Source organism: Protopterus annectens, chromosome 8.part0 (assembly GCF_019279795.1).
Source record: "Protopterus annectens isolate FY-2018-M chromosome 8.part0, PAN1.0, whole genome shotgun sequence".
NCBI classification, from domain to species: domain Eukaryota; kingdom Metazoa; phylum Chordata; order Ceratodontiformes; family Protopteridae; genus Protopterus; species Protopterus annectens.
Genome location: NC_056741.1, coordinates 1,207,289,421 through 1,207,307,425, shown reverse-complemented (window position 1 = coordinate 1,207,307,425; position 18,005 = coordinate 1,207,289,421). Strand labels below are relative to the sequence as shown.

The following is an 18,005-nucleotide window of genomic DNA, read 5'->3' as shown; positions in this document are numbered from 1 at the left end:
GTATTGCTCTTTCCTCTGATTTTTAGCAAGTAACCTACACCTCCCCCCTCGCATATACTTTATTTGTCCTGTCCAAAGCACCTCATCCTTGCCAGACTTTCACTTGATGCGCTTTAATTCCTTTATTTATATACTGATTATGGACTCTGTAATGTTACATTTTAATTTAGCTGAATACTCTTACTTAGTGCTTATTTTGCCTAACAAGCACTGCAATGAGTTGTATATAAATGTGTTGGGGTTCATGTACATTTGGATCTGTATGTCATTTATAGAAAAGTATATCTTATCTACACACTTATGTATCACCCATTTGTCTCTGGTCTGAATAATTACTGAAAAGGGTCCTGTTTAGATTAGTTCATTTATATGGCAATAAATATTGTCATGCACAGCAAGGTGCATACACACACACACTCACACACACACACACACACACACACACACACACACACACACACACACACACACACACTCTTTCTGACTCAAATGATGACTTGAAGGCACAGGGGGATAAAGCCATGACTGTGGCCCAAGCAACCAGAGTTCAGTTAGCACCTTAGGAGCATTTTGTAGACAGTGTGGAAAACAGTGAAGAGTTGTAGCCCATTTGCCCCTCCTCAGAAAGAAGGGAGGGAAATGTGTTCCTAGGTTATTCCAAGGACATCAATTCTTTTGTGGAGGTAAGAGAACTGTCGGGATATCTGGATGAGAATGGGTAGGGCTTCAGACATAATTTGTGAAAGAGGACATTCTTTGCATAAGTCCATTGAATGTTTCACTCCCTGAATATGTAACAAGCATGCATGATAGTTAGGGCTTTGGGTCTTCCTATCAGATTGACATAACAGAAACAGCCATCTGCAGTATAACAGCCATTCCTTGCTGGTCCCCTCTCCAGCTGCTGGAACTTAGTTTAGGCCCTGCACTCATATGGATAGGTCCCCACTGAGTGATGAAAAGACCAGAACCTGTCCCTGCTACTTCAGACATGCAGCTGTTGTTGCCTGTTCTGGGCTCCCACCCAGCAAGGGATACTGCCAGAGCACCTCCCAGTACGAGAATGTTACCAGAGATGGATGGAGTTATAGACAAGGAGTTAGGACTGAAGTCAGTGGTGGCTCAGTCTTCTAATAAGTGAGTAATAGATCCCAGAGAAATGGAGGGACATACCTGCTTTAGCAAAAAACACTTTTTGACTCAAACCACCTTACCTCTCTGTTTCCCAGCCAGTTTGTTCATCAGATATGACTTTCCAGTCCGGTACAGCCCCACAATAGCTATCACGACCACAGGTTGTCGTATTTCTGATAGGATATTCAAAGCTTCCAGGTTCACCTGTAGATCCCCAGAGGTATTGTTTTCAATCAAGCAGATTGGCTTATCCATGTTGATAGACAGCTGGAAACAGACACTGATGTTAATTACAAAAGTACTGCAGGCAGACAACTGAAATTCACTGAGACAATAAAATGAGAAGTAAACTCAACAATAAAGCATCTCTACATTTTATACACAGCACTCTAACATACACTGAAAAACAACACAAGTGCTTATGTCACAAAGTGCATTTAAAATGCTCCAGTCCACATGTTGCATTTGTAAACTGGATCCACTGAGACAGTGCTGGAATTAAGTGCAACTGCAATTAAAACACTGAATGCTAATCCTGAAGAAATAGCTGCTAAATATATATTTGAGGCTAACATGATAATTTCCTTGTATTTTGACTACTGGGCTTGATATTTTTCAGCCTGTAACATATCACTTTCAAGATATTTAGACTCATACTTGTGACTACTGCTATTAATGGGAAAGTACTAAGCCTGGCACTTTTGTCACAGGCATAATTGGTGTAATATCTGTCCCATGTCCTCAAGATGGGCAACTGCCTGCCTTGAGGTACAATGTTCAAACGTTTCCATGATGCAAGACACACAACACTGTAGCACTTTAAATGAAACCATGCCCTAAACACACTTCCTTTCCCCATGTGTATTTTCTTATCTACAGATCAATCCATGTAATTTCACATATTATCAAACTGACTAAATTTTTTCTTCTTCTTCTCTATGGCATTTTCTATCCTAGTCAGCTTCCTCAGTGTACACCATTCTGGGGTCAGAATACATCTCATGAAACTTTCTTTGGGAATTTGTTTCCCTTGCTCTTGCATTATTTCACCAATCACACCTAAACAATTTTTGACAAAGAAAACACACAATGCAAGAAGGTACATGTAGCACTTTTCTGCTATTTCATGACCACAGGCATCATAAAATCTTGTACTGTCATTCATAACCACATTCCTTCTCCCCAGGGCTAGAATCCTATTGAGCCTTTTTGCAGTCTGAAGGTGCATAATAATCACTGACAGTGCAACTTCAGTTATTAAATGGGCTTTGTAAGACAGGAAATGTGATATTCCGACTCATTCTGTGAAGGACACGCAGTAGAAAGACAGGGGCCTTAAAATCACAAAATTCCACTTTTTAAAAAAGATATTCAGTTATTCCTTTAAACTTCAACAATGACTTTTTACATATTGTATAACACATTTGTGAGAGTCAATGCAAGCCAGTCACTGACACTTCTATTGAGGATTCTTTGACTTAACAGTATGTCTCACTACTTCTACTTTTAAGTGAAGGGAATTTTAATCTGACAGATGAGACTACTGCAAATTAATTTCTTCATCTGTATCCTGACAGCGCATTATGGAAAAAAAAAGTAAAAATCACATCTGCCTCAAAAGAACTTTCAGGGTTAGAAATAATACAATAAGTAATAAGCTGTTATTGGGCTGTTGACATGTTTGGATTGTGCATAACATCATAAAAAGATATATATATATATATATATATATATATATATATATATATATATATATATATATATACATACATACATACATACACACACACACACACACACACACACACACACACACACATATTTTTTTTATTTTGAGATTTCTACCTGCGGTAGTCTTACATGCATCTATTATGAAGTGCTCTGACTATGAAGCACAAAAGGAAACTCATGTCAGAGTTCTGTTTACAGGACCCAACAGATCCTATTTCCAAAATGTCAGAAATTTCAAAATTACAAATACAGACTTGCTAATCAGGTAGCTGTAAAGTGGAAAAACTAGGACATGTACTCCAGCAAAGAACTAGTAAAGAACAGCAGATAAGGTAGCCGTTAGCTAGGAAATGTATTCCAGCAAGAACTAGATTGAGCGGAGTGGGCATGTGCATGAATGTTCGAGTTTGATCCATGGCTCCATGTGTCATCATAATTAAGAAGAAATGTAATCATAAAACTCCAAAGGGAGAGAGAAAAACATGACAGGAGTTTGGAGTGGAAGGAATCAGAAGGTATTACTTGGTGATCCAAATAATCTGTTTTGGGGCAATTTTTGTTTTGTTTCTGCACCACAACCACACCAGGCTAAACCAATATTGCGCCCTCCACAGAGCATCTAAGTGAAGATATAAGAGTGATTTGACCAGCACTGAATACTATTACACAGCTTATGCATAACAGAACTGCATGTGAAGGTACTTCATTGAAGCATGACCAGCAGTTAGAAAATATAAGGCAGGTAGTGCAGCAGTAACAGAGAAGTGCGGTAAGCAACACTTCAAAATAAATAACACATTTACGACACATGGTCTACAAATGGAAGCTCAAACAGAAGAGCTAGAAAATAGAGCTCATTGAAATAACCTCAGAGTGCTTGGTTTACCTCGGAGGGTGGAGGAAGCAGATCCTTTTCATTTACATCCAGAGAAATACAAACTCTTTGTGAAACTGATCATTTGACAGTTAAAGAAAGACCTCACAGACTTCATTTCAGACATATGAATGCACTACATCTAGACATTATTTTAAAATGTTTGTCTTCAATGATCAGAAACATGCAATGAGAATAGCTAGAGACCTTAATGTTGTTGTTGTTGTCTTTCGGCTTTTCCCAGTTAGGGGTCGCCACAGCAGAACTCTGGTCCGCTAATGATTGGCAGTAGATTTTTACGTGCCAAGTTGCCGGCCCTGATGCACAACCTTCAACGAAGGTATGCCCATTCACGCATGTCTCCACACAGAAGACGCTCTAGCTGAGAATCGAACAGGACAACGTCTTACTGTGAGGTGACAACGCTAACGCAGCACCACCACCTAATCATAAAATTGCAGATCATGTGGTTGGAATAGTACCAGATCATAGTGCAACACTACCTACAAACAAATGACATTACACTGTGCAATCCAGTAACTTCATATCACTATTTTCTTGCTATCTAGACTCAGTAAGTGAAACAAAACCTGTTCTACTTTGTGCCTTTTGGAAAGGTGCTGAGCATCAGCCATAAACTGGTTGCTCTCTGTAATAAATGATTTAAGTATGGGAAGCCCACTACTCATCTACTCCCAATTCCTACCTGTCCCACCTTCATCTACAATTATACTTCTCACATACACCTGCTGCTCATGATACACACTCGCTATATCTTTCCAAACTCAACTATCATCAAAGAAACACAACTGTTTCTACTCACCTCTTCTCTACTTCCATCTAATCATTTAGCATCATTCCCAACTGCAGTTTGCCCACTCATATTGCTTTGCACCATATACTTTCCTATTCAGACTCCTCCCGAAATGTAACTCTAGGTCATTCCTGAGTAATTATTCCTTCTTCCTTCAATCCTTGACATCTTCTCTCATATACAACAATCAGATTAACATTTATCTCTCGTCTGTTCTGCTATACTATTTCTCAGCCTTCCCCGTAACTCTCTATACTGCTTATACCCCTCTGCCTTCTACCTTCAATCTCTCTACATCCATACACAATTAAATCAGTACTTTTTACTTGCTACCCTTTCTTACCATACCCATTCTACAATGTTAACAGACTCCTCACCATATACATTCATCCTCATTCATATCAATATTTCCCTACATCTATAGCCTTAAACACCCACACATTTCAAAATCACCTGTAAGCCTACAGACTAGACACAATTATTCTACATTTCAACTTCTATGTCTCCCAAATAACCCCTCCCTACTTCCTATCTTAACTATATCCTTATCCTCTATCCTCCAAAATCTTTTATTTCCTACATTTCAGAAACTTGTGTCCCCTATAATTCCTCAGACTAGTACCTCTTCTCCAACTTGCACACTTAACATCCTACCAACACCTATTATCCTCACAATTCCAGCAAAACTCTTATATTATGTTCTCCAAGAAAAACACTTCTGAAACTCATATTCCAATTACACTATATTAGCACTTGTATATTCCACTGTTCAAGTAAAATTATTCAAACCAACAGCCATTTACTCACACATCTGATGTTCAATATAAAATCAAGCAAAACTGCCTCTATCTATACCATCATCCATAACCATAAAACTCAGTGGTGACATCCACCCAAACCCAGGTCCAAATCAGCATATTCAAGTGCCAGACAGCATATCCCCATCAGCTTCTTTATGGCTATCACCTGACCTCACCCACAGTCCCACCGTGGCCTTCAGGGCTTTGTAAGTTAGAGTGGAATATATGAAGTGCATGCAATAATAACAGTACACTCTCCAGACATACTATTTGCCACAGACATATGGCTATGCCAGGAATAAAAATGAAGAAATTGCCCCACCAAGCTATAATAGTATGAGAGCAGACAGACCCGGTAAAAAAGCTGGCAGTGTTGCTATTTTCTACAAGTACACACTAGATGTCTCCGTTTTCCACCACACCCTGTCAACTTTCTGTAACAGAGAAATCCTACTAACCATATTAAAACTAAACACTCATAGGACATTAGCAATAATGAGTACATACACACCCCCAGTTAACAATGCTAACACACTGGAAGATACTCATTGCTGGTCATTCTTAAAAATCCCTTATGAACCATACATTTGGGTGATGTTAATATACATTGGTTAACCATACAATCTGAATATCCAACCAACAATACACAACTGTAAAAGATCACCGAACTTATAATCACACCGACTACATATAAGAAAGCCACAGCCAGACATGACAATCAACTCTTGACTGGATCCTAACATCCCTTTCATATAAAATATCATCCCAGGAAACTCTGCTAGGCAGCCTAAGTGATCACTTACCATTATACACCGTAAGGTACCAAAGCAATAACCTCAAAACACATCACTACAGCCTGGTAAGAAAAAAAAACATACTACTTTTCTTGAAGACAACTTTATTAATAGACTATATATCCTTAACTGGGAGTCACTAAAAACGCTCCCCATAGATGATGCTGTCTCTGAGTTTAGTAAAATTGTCCTAGGTGTTCTAAACACTAGACCGCTTCAGAATAAGCCAGCCCTTGCAGTATGGCTATCCTTACCAACAAAACAACTCACGAAACAAAGAGCAAAGCATGGAAGGTGTGAACAAAAAATAAAACAGCTCCAACTTTACTAGCATGCGGACAACTAAGAAACCTAATAAAACATCATATTACCAAAGATAAGAAAACCTGTTACTCAACCAATAAAAATAAACACTTCAGTAGTGTTCCGGGCCTCCAACAATAAACTGTCAAATCCGGTACAAGTTATATACCAAACAAACAGAAACAAAATAATAACATATTCAATAATGACTTTATAATGACTGTACAATCATTAACCAGCCAGTTGACTACTCCTCTTGATATCCCTACTCAATCAAATTACCTCTTTCAACACTCCTCCTTCCAACAGATACCATTAAAATATATCTCAAAAAATTAAAATCTACTACAGCTGCCCTGACAATCTACCTGCCGAATATCTTAAAATAGCAGCTGAAGCTATTGCATATCCAGTTTCAATTCTGATATTGATACATATCTAAAAAAATTCCTCATGCTATGAAAAAAAATCTTTCATTATTCCTCTGCACAAGGGTAGAATCAATACAGATCTTTCAAATTAAGGATAAACTGCCAACTCATTGCTGCTATCAAAAATATTAGAAAATTTTACTCAAACAACTTCTCAACTATGTTATACATAACCAGCATCTGTTTTCAACCCATTGCTTTCATCCTCATCACAGCACGACTACTGCTTTGCTGAATTTTATAGAAATGTCGGAAGTCTAGTCTCCAGTATCCTCCTAGAGTTATCAAAAGCTTTTGATACTGTCTACCGCCAGAAACTGTTACATAAACTCTCATACTTAGGGCTCACCAACTCTTTACTGCAATTATTCCATAGCTACCTCTCAAACAGAGCACATGCAGTGAAATGGAAAAATGATTTCTCCACCTTCTTGCCTGTAACCACTGGTGGTCCACAAGGATCTATATTAGGCCTCATACTTTTCAACATATTCATCAATGACCTCTACACTGCTACAAAAAATGCTACCCTAGTTCAATATTCTGATGAATCGACCATAATCTGCTCTGCAAAATCTCTTTCTGAATTCCAAGACTTCAGACAACAATCCTTTGTATCATTTGAATCATAACTAAATAATTCACAACTATTACTAGATTCCCCACAGTATTCACTATCGTCTCTGCCAACAATGCCATGATAAAAGTAGTAAACCACACAAAATTACTGCATGTGATCATAGATGACCAGTTGAAATTTGACCACCATGTACCATAAATGGTTAAAAGAACTCATCAAATACTAGGTACATTACACAAAGTAAAAAGCTACTTTACTGATATAGCCAGATGATGTACAGCCTATACTTTCTTACTGAGATCTCTCCACAATGCTGCCCTAATCTTCACCAACATTTAAGTCTCACAACAGTCCAAACTTGAGCAATGTTAAAATAAAATAGCCACATTTGCAGCAAAGTATAACAACTGAATAAACCACTAGCCCTCAGAGATTTAAACTGGTTAGACCTAACACTTTACCTATCACTCTCTCACCTAACTACAATATGCAGACTTCAATATAAGCCAGAAAACTGCCATGCCCTTAACAACTTAATATGACATTTTTCTCCCCATGGAATTTTACACACTAAAAAAAATATCACTAATCACTATAACCAAATCATCTAACACTGCAGGTGACTCCCTCTATTCAAATAGAGTAGTAAACTATGGAACCACATCCCACTCCCACTGAAATCCATTCTGAATGTAAACTCATTTAAAACATGAAAAAATCTCAACATATCAAATTAATCGATCTGGCCCTGTATATCTCCAGGATAAATGCCACAGTTAGCTTGCCATATCATTAAACCATTTCTTTGCATTCAGAATTCTATGTACCCAACTTGTATTCATCAATACATGAATGGTTTTAATAGCATCTGCCAACCATATACATAATTTTGTGACACTTCTCACCTGTCACCTCTATACTTCTAATTATGACAACCATAAATACAATTATAATTGAACCTGCATTATACAAATCCTCTTAACAATAACAGTAACATTTTCTGTCCTACATAGTTTCTTTCACACCTCCATTTCTTTGAATTCCTAAACACTAATTAAATGATCTATTATCTATCTGACAAACCCATTAATCATCTTTTTCTTTCGGCTTTTTCTGGTTAGGGGTCACCACAGCGAAACAACGGTCCGCAGAACGATTGGCAGTGGAGTTTTATAGTGTTGAGTTGCCAGTCCGGCTCCCAACCTTCCACAGAAGGCCCATATATGCACACACTCACACCTAGGGCCAATTTAGAGTGTCCTACCCACCTACAACATGTCTTTGGGATGTGGAAGGAAATTGGAGCACCTGGAAGAAACCCACATGACCGCAGGGAGGACATGCAGACTCCTGACAAACACATTAATACACCTCTTATTTACTTCATTTTTGGTCTCTTGCTCCTAAAATGTGTGGTTTGTTGCCAATCATTGAGGATTGACGTCACTAAATAATGACATATATTTGAGTTTCACATTTTATTTCCTTCAGAATACGCATGCTAACACAGATCCTGTTATTCAAGAAACTTTGCAATTTTATAATGGCAATATTTAAAATCTGTGCTGCCAATAATCACCTGCGTGAACGCACTCTCTCTCACACACACTTGCACTTCAGAAATGTATGTTAACACAAATCCTGTTATTCAAGCAACATTTTAATTCTATACAGGCAATATTTAAAATCTGTTTACATTTTTGAGCCACCTTTATTTTACGGTTTATCCAGACTTCATGGGCTAGGAGCGTTTGAAAGGTATTCAACCATGGGTTAACTGCTACCACTGCTCAATCCTATTCCCTTTTACTCTTCAAGGACACACACTTCTGCTTTTATGCACGAAAACACTCACACATGCAGACAGAAACATAAACATACATACACAGATACATCTCTGTTTCTTATGCTTCCTTTAATTTTACACTTGCTAAACAGCACAGGTGCTGCTTAGGGGTCTATATTACATCAGAGAAAACTCTCTTGAACGAATGGCATTTCATTAAAAATGCCATTCATTGAATTGCGCACTTTTGGGGGGCTGTGCCCACCATCTCCCACTAATTATATACGCCAACTCTGAGATCACACCACATTGAGGAAAGGACGAATTTTTCCGATCTTCACTGTACCACAGTCTCACTATGAACAGTTCAGTGAATAGCATGTTCGATGTAAGTGGACTCAAAATGCCATTTGCTGAACTGAATTTTCAGTGATGTAATAGGGACCCCTTAGTGACTGTAAAATAACGGTTCGATTGACCTCACTTTCATACAAGCATATACACACACACATAGATACACACTTCTCTATTTTTTTTTTTAACACTTGACAAACATCAAAAGCACTGCTTACTAAGCATAAAATAATTGTTGCTGTTAGGTTACTTTCATCAGTCTGAGCTCCAGTGTGGCTAATATGCTGCCGTGAAGAGGTAGACTCATTTTTCAGCGGACATTACTTGTAGATTAACACCCCAATGCCAATCAGGGTTCCAATGTTCAGGTCACTCATTCTCTAATGTATATTACTTAACATCTATTTATGTATGTTGCTGAATGTCTTTTTAAAAATGTTTGTATTATGTTGGAGCGTATCTCCCAAGGCCTCTGCTGAAAAAGGGTTTTGACTAAACCCAGTCAGAAAAAAACAGTAAATAAAAGCCAAAATAAAAAATAATATCTTGCAGTCACCAACCACTACATAACTGCAGTATGTATTTTGTGTAAAAGCCGCTGAACACACCAACCAAGGCTGGCTGGTGTGATGTTAGTGATTTGAATGAAGAGGAGTTGCTGTTGGTGCTGCAAGAGGGAGCATAGCTTTCAAACTCAGGGACAAATTTCAACAGAATCAGGGACAAATCCAGAAGAAATCAGGGACACTTTTAAAATATTAGTGCTATTAATTTGAGACACTGACAGAATCGGAGCATATGAATTACTATACATTTTCTGAAGTAAAATAAGTCTTTAACTCTTAATTGGGTACTTACTTATTATCGCAACCACAAACCAGACTCACTACCTGATATTTTAAATGTAGCACGCGATTGCAGTGTATGTATGTGTCTTTCATATAAATCATGTCAGGATATCCTCTGTAAATATTTTTAGACAAAGTGTTGTTATTTGTGGCTAATCAGACCCTGAAATAGTTTTGCCGCGGTGTTATGTAATTTGGAGGTATATGTCAACTGCTTTCTTAAAGAATTCCAAAGACAGACAAAAACTCCATGGATGAAATGCCTCAAACCAGAGAGCGATTTTCAAACAGTGCCGTTATAAACTTAGGTGGTGCAATGAAATCTTTGCAGTGACAGAAATGTCATGAAGGATATGAAATAGGAATCTGAAAATTTTCTCATTTCTCTGCTGACTGATGTCCTCAATTGTTTAGTTCAAAAATGCAGGCTGTACGCGTTACACAGTGACAATACAATAGCAAAGGCAGACTGCATGGACAGTTGTGCACGCTTCAGAGGCACGGTTAGGATGACAGATTTCACCAATTTTATGAACTGACCAGTGTGTTCTGTGTACAAAAATATAAAAGTCTGTGTAAGTGATAAAACGTTTTTGGGTCAAACAGGTACCTTGCAAGAATAAGTAAAACTCATTAGGGCGGTTATGGCAGTCCGTCAGGGTTGCGTGTTTGTCTGCCCTACTACCCTCAAGAAAAACAAGAAAACTATATATTTACTTATTGGCCAGAAAGGTAGAAAGATGTAAGGACTGTTATATCGTCCTCATTACAAACTTTTACTACTTTGATCGGCACGACTATGGCTTAGAAAACAGTTTTCCTGATGTAAATGTGGTTGCGATAATACATAAGTACCCTAAATTGTTATCATTATTCATTAAGTGTAATTAACCACCTTTCCTCCAAAAGTTACTAGTTTTAGGAGAGATTAAGAGGGCCAGAGCTAAAATTTGAGTCAAAATCAGGGAGAGTTGAAAGGTATGAGGGGGAGGGCAAATTTCAAGAAAAATGTGGAAAAGCTTGGTATGCTCTCTGACAGTGGACACCCAACAATTATTACATGTGAAACTCAGTAAGGGATGGTTGGACGTAGCACTTAGTTACACCACACAGCATACTCTGTGGTCTCGTATATATTATGACTGCAACTCTATTAAAAAAAAAACACACAAAAATAAAATATATATAGATGTACCTTCACCCGAACTGATACCTTACTGGACACCCCGTATCCCTAAAACCAGCTCTAATTCTAAAGAACATTTAAGAAATAAATAACAACAAATGACGATCTGCAGCCCACAAACATTACAGTCCTTAATTTGTATAAATGTACACTTGCACACAGTATGCATGTATAGACACGGGAATACGTGCGCTGCGCGCGCGCGCGCGCACACACACACACACACACACACACACACACACACACACACACGCGGCTCAAAATTTAACAAGAAATATAGACAAAGCCTATTTACAAACTTAGAAAGTCGATATAATAACAGGTTTTGCTTTACCACTAAATTTCTGCAGGGTATGAAGTCTAAAACTCAAATGTCTGTCAATATGTTCTGTCTTCGGTCTTTAAAGGCTTGCCAATAATTTGCCAGAAAACCACAATTTTATGAAAAACGGGCCAAAAATATGAAACAAAAATCTGGACATTCTGCGAAAATCTGTACAGTTGAGAGGTGTAAGACTGTCCCTCCTAATCCATCCAAAAACTGGTGATTTGGGGAAAAGGGAGTGCATAATGTCAATTATTAGAGCTACAGACTTATTAGAACTGCCCAGGACTTATTTTGCTTCAGAAAATGCATGTTGTTGTCAACTTCTCAAGTTAATATTAAGTTTATAAAATCCCGATTGTCCCCGGTTAAATCTGGATTTCTCCTTGCATTGGAGGTCACGGGTTGAGAGGTACGTGCTAAAGCCTAACAGGAGTAAGTGAAGTTTAATTCCACTGCAATGCGCATAGTTTTTAACATACAAATAAGTGTTAACTTTCTGTTTGTGCATGCTGGAGAAGGGTGGAATAAATAAAATGTCACACTCTTTAGCCACGCCCACAGGTAAACGAGCCTAAATCTACACCAAAAGACATAACGAGAAATGTGCACAAAGTTATGCGGAGACAGAGCTAGACATGCTTTACCTGGTAAAAGCTTCAAAGGCTGTAAACTTAGCGTAGGCTGGAGAAGAAAACAACACGACTGTCACCACCGGTATACTTAGTGTCTGCTGCCCTGAGCACGAGTTGGAAATAACTGGCGGAGGGGGGAATGGTTACCACCGATGAAATTAACTTCGCTCCTCCCTCTACTTAACTGTATGGAAATATGACTGAAAGGGCTTCCGGGAAATCAAACCTTTCCAGGCACTGAAAGACCGCAGTTGACATCTTAGGTTACTACATTCCTATGGCAGCGCGCCACAGCTGTCGGTACAGCAAAAACAGCTGCTTATGCGTATTTTTTCCAGATCCAAAAGTTATTTAGCTGCTTGGACTTTATTTTAATTTAAGGGCTGTCTGCGGTTTCCCCTTGAATTCTACTTATCATAAAACGATATACGACTAAGCAATAAATAAAAAATAATTTCAAAATATTTTTGAAATATAAACTATGTTGTGTCTACTAAGTAACGTGAAGTTTAATATTCACCAAACGAATATATATCGCTGCTCCAGTCGATATCCGTTTTTACATACCTAGTAGATCCAAGCCTTCCAATGTTTAAAAATAGTGGAATATCACCTGTCATAATATGTGTATAGGTAACTACTAGGTTAGCTGCCTCTTCGGGCTATTTATGCCTAGCCACTTTCCCTTTTGCTGCTCCAAACTATCCCATTTGGTAAGAGATTGGTCTTTTTTTTTCAAATAACGTTTTATTTTCTTTCACAAATAAAACATTGCAAAAAATCCATGATTGCGTAACAAAGCATTGCATGCAAGGGTGAACATTAAAACAAAAAATAAACTACCTAACCTATAAGCTAATTAATTTATATACAAAATTTACAAGCAAAGGTGCTACCAGACAAATAAAATATATTAGAACGGAAAATTCAAAGTTATCAGTGGATCTCCGAGTATGACACTACGAGATAGATTAATTGGTCAAGTAAGCATTTCCAGAATTCTTTAAAGTAGGCTTTTTTTCTTAGGCCCATCCATCCCATTGTTGATAACTATATATTATCCTTGATAAGAATATAAGAATAACTGGGATCATATCGTAGATAATTGATGGGGACCTAAGCATGGGATAAAGCATTTGGGACCCGCCTCTGTCCATTAGTACGGGAGTAGTTCTGAAATAATTTTTCTGTTTCCTTCTCTCTGTAAAATTGTTTTACTTACTTTTTTAAGTACTGTTTTATTTCTATATATATTTATGATATAAAACTAGTTCCTCTGCCTAATGTTTCAAACTTTCTGTAGTATATGTTAATGCTGTTGGAAAAAAAACATTTTACATCAAATATATAAAAAATATATATATATATATATATATATATATATATATATATATATATACAGTACTTAAAAAATAAGTAAAACAACATATTTACAGAGAGCTCATTCTATTTCATACACTGTCTCTTCTGCTTTCACCCACACATACATAACACACACAGTATCATCTGCTTTCATACATTCTCTTTTCAAAGGGAGGACAAATTTCAAGCAAAATGTGGAAAAGCTTGGTATGCTCTCTGGCAGTGGACCCACAACAATATTAGTTACACCACACAGCATACTCTGTGGTCTCTTATATATTATGACTGCAACTCTATTTAAAAAAACACACAAAAATAAAATATATATAGATGTGCCTTCAACCGAACTGATCACTTACTGGACTCCCCGCATCCCTAAAACCAGCTCTAATTCTAAAGAATATTTAAGAAATAAATAATAACAAATGACGATCTGCAACCCACACACATTACAGTCCTTAGTTTGTATAAATGTATACTTGCACACAGTATGCATGTATAGACACGGGTCACACACACAGCTCAAAATTTAACAAGAAATATAGACAAAGCCTATTGGAGGGGGCAAAGGCCCCAAAATAGTAACAAATTTTAAATATTGTTTTACAAACTTAGAAAGTTGATAGAATAACATGTTTTGCTTTACCACTAAATTTCTGCAGGGTATGAAGTCTAAAGCTCAAATGTCTGTCATTATGTTCTGTCTTCGGTCTTTAAAGGCTTGCCAATAATTTGCCAGAAAACCACAATTTTATGAAAAACGGGCCAAAAATATGAAACAAAAATCTGGACATTCTGCGAAAATCTGTACAGTTGAGAGGTGTAAGACTGTCCCTCCTAATCCATCCAAAAACTGGTGATTTGGGGAAAAGGGAGTGCATAATGTCAGTTATTAGAGCTACAGACTTATTAGAACTGCCCGGGACTTCTTTTGCTTCAGAAAATGCATGTTGTTGTCAACTTCTCAAGTTAATATTAAGTTTATAAAATCCCGATTGTCCCCGGTTAAATCTGGATTTCTCCTTGCATTGGAGGTCACGGGTTGAGAGGTACGTGCTAAAGCCTAACAGGAGTAAGTGAAGTTTAATTCCACTGCAATGCGCATAGTTTTTAACATACAAATAAGTGTTAACTTTCTGTTTGTGCATGCTGGAGAAGGGTGGAATAAATAAAATGTCACACTCTTTAGCCACGCCCACAGGTAAACGAGCCTAAATCTACACCAAAAGACATAACGAGAAATGTGCACAAAGTTATGCGGAGACAGAGCTAGACATGCTTTACCTGGTAAAAGCTTCAAAGGCTGTAAACTTAGCGTAGGCTGGAGAAGAAAACAACACGACTGTCACCACCGGTATACTTAGTGTCTGCTGCCCTGAGCACGAGTTGGAAATAACTGGCGGAGGGGGGAATGGTTACCACCGATGAAATTAACTTCGCTCCTCCCTCTACTTAACTGTATGGAAATATAACTGAAAGGGCTTCCGGGAAATCAAACCTTTCCAGGCACTGAAAGACCGTAAGGTCCCTACATTCCTATGGCAGCGCGCCATAATTGTTGTTACATCAAAGACAGCTGCTTACACGTATTTTTCCAGATCTAAAAGTTATTTAGCTGCTTGGACTTTATTTTAATTTAAGGGCTGTCTGCTGTTTCCCCCGGAATTCTACTTATCATAAAACGATATACGACTAAGCAATAAATAAAAATAATTTCAAAATAATTTTGAAATACAAACTATGTTCTGTCTACTAAGTAACGCGAAGTCCAAACTTATCCACCAAACGAATATATATCGCTGCTCCAGTCGATATCCGTTTTTACATACCTAGTAGCTCCAAGCCTTCCAATGTTTAAAAATAGTGGAATATCACCTTAGTGGAATATCACCTGTCATAATATGTATATACGTAACTACTAGGTTAGATGCCTCTTCGGGCTATTTAGGCCTAGAGACTTTCCCTTTTGCTGCTGCAATTAAACTATCCCATTTGGTAAGAGATTGGTCTTAGCCATCCCATGGTTGATAACTATATATTATCCTTGATAAGAATAACTGGGATCATATCGTAGATAATTGGAGGGGAACTATGGATGGGATAAATAAAGCATTTGGGACCTGCCTCTGTCCATTAGTACGGGAGTAGTTCTGCGATAATTTTTCTGTTTCCTTTCCTTAGATCCAAGTTGTGCTTTAATATGGACAGGAATTAAGTAAGCAATAATGCCTGACAGGGGGTGTATTAGTGTGTAATTAACGCCAGCTCAGGGGTGTTATGTGGTCCGACGCCACAGGCAGGGGGGCCTCTACACCCCAGAAAGGGTATTAACTACACATTAACTCACACCATGGAGGGCATTATTGCACTTAGAGAATGGGCTCTCTGTAAAATTGTTTTACTTATTTTTTTAAGTACTGTTTTATTTGTATATATAATTATGATATAAATTAGTTCCTCTGCCTAATGTTTCAAACTTTTTGTAGTATATGTTAATGCTGTTGGAAAAACATTTTACATCAAACATATATATATATATATATATATATATATATATATATATATATATATATATATAAATAATATAGTACTTAAAAAATAAGTAAAACGCAACACATTTACAGAGAGCTCATTCTATTTCATACACTGGCTCTTCTGCTTTCACCCACACATGCATACACACAGTCTTCTCTGGTTTCTTACTCGCATTCACTCACACAGGCATAACTTTCAACCTGTTAGTACAAAACATTTGCAAAAAGCCAAAAATAATGGGGAGTTCAAAGCCCCAAAAATAGGGACAGTGTTCAAATATTGCTCTTATAAACTTAGGAAGTTGTTAGAATAAAAGATGCTGTATTACAATGCATTTCCCCAGATAATCACACCAAACTGCTAGGGGTTATCATAGGCAATAATCTCAAATTTGACCTACAGGTCAACAAAACCATACAGACCATCAATAAGAAGCTTGGATCACTGTATAGAAACAAGACATTTTTAACCTCACTGGCTAGGTCTGCAATCGGTATGCCTCACCTGTACTCTCAAACCTCAACAAATCCGAACTAGGTAAGCTGTCCCATAGCTACAATCATATTGCCAGATTCGCCATTGGCTCCACCTATAGAACCCACCACTGCCAGAAACTTAAACAACTAGAGTGGCTAGAACTGCCCAGCTTAATTCAATTCAATCAACTCTTAATAGCGCACAAAATTTTGTACCACCCTGAGGTTACCCCCTCACTTAAAATATTATTAAGCCGTATAGCAACCTAAGATCCCTACGGTCAGCCGATAAACTACTGGTCCAAACCCACAAAGCTAATAACTCTGCTGGTGAATCCCTGTTTGCCAACTTCATTGGCAAAACCTGGAATTCATTGCCAAACTATATAACCCTACAATCCTCCAAACGTCTCTTCCAAAAAAACCTCAAACAGTATCTCAAAGTGAATTGGCTATGCCCATGTACCAACCCTGATTAAGTTATAAACTAAAAGCATATTCTGCAATTATCATAACTTGTAACTACATCACCAATCTCTGCTTCCAATCTGATGTCTCTTACTTTTAATTGTCTGTCCATGACAATTGCGAGTCCCTACTAGGGAACACTACTAACCCATTGTATATAATCACTTTGTTTTTATAATTGTTTGCTAACTTCTGTGTAATCTATGTAAGTTTGTCTTTGTGGAGCTTTTCTCCCTGGGCCTCCGCTGAAAATGGACATGTATCCAGTCGGACTATCCCGGTAAACAAATGTAAAATAAATAAAATAAATATTACATTTTATGAAAGATATAAAGCTTGAAACTCAAATGCCTGTCATTATTTAGTGAATTCGGTTGTGCAGCGGTTAGCATTGATGCTTCACAGCAAGAGGTTCTCCCGTTCAATTCACGGCTGGAGCGCCTTCTGTGTGGAGTCTGCATGTCCTCCCTGCGGTCGAGTGATGTTAAAGACATTCAAGTAGGTGCGTGCCTTCTTTGAAGGTTGGGCATCGGGCTGGCAACTCAGCACTGTAAAAATCCACTGCCAAT

General features: G+C 37.8%; 1 protein-coding gene across 2 annotated transcripts in view; it reads right to left on the bottom strand.

Annotated features, from left to right (window-relative positions):
• LOC122809311 (guanylate-binding protein 1-like) overlaps positions 1-15,376 on the bottom strand; it is a 428,120-nt gene extending 412,744 nt beyond the window's left edge. The window contains exons 1-2 of one of the 2 annotated variants that reach the window (XM_044080708.1): positions 15,242-15,376; positions 1,215-1,401 (exon numbers count right to left, since the gene is read on the bottom strand). In XM_044080708.1, coding sequence (XP_043936643.1) covers positions 1,215-1,389 — 175 coding nt within the window. In that variant the 5' untranslated portion in view covers positions 1,390-1,401; positions 15,242-15,376. Of the gene's footprint in view, positions 1-1,214; positions 1,402-12,607; positions 12,733-15,241 lie in introns of those variants that run through there. The other variant, XM_044080707.1, reaches the window with a different exon arrangement.
• Positions 15,377-18,005: the final 2,629 nt, after the last annotated feature.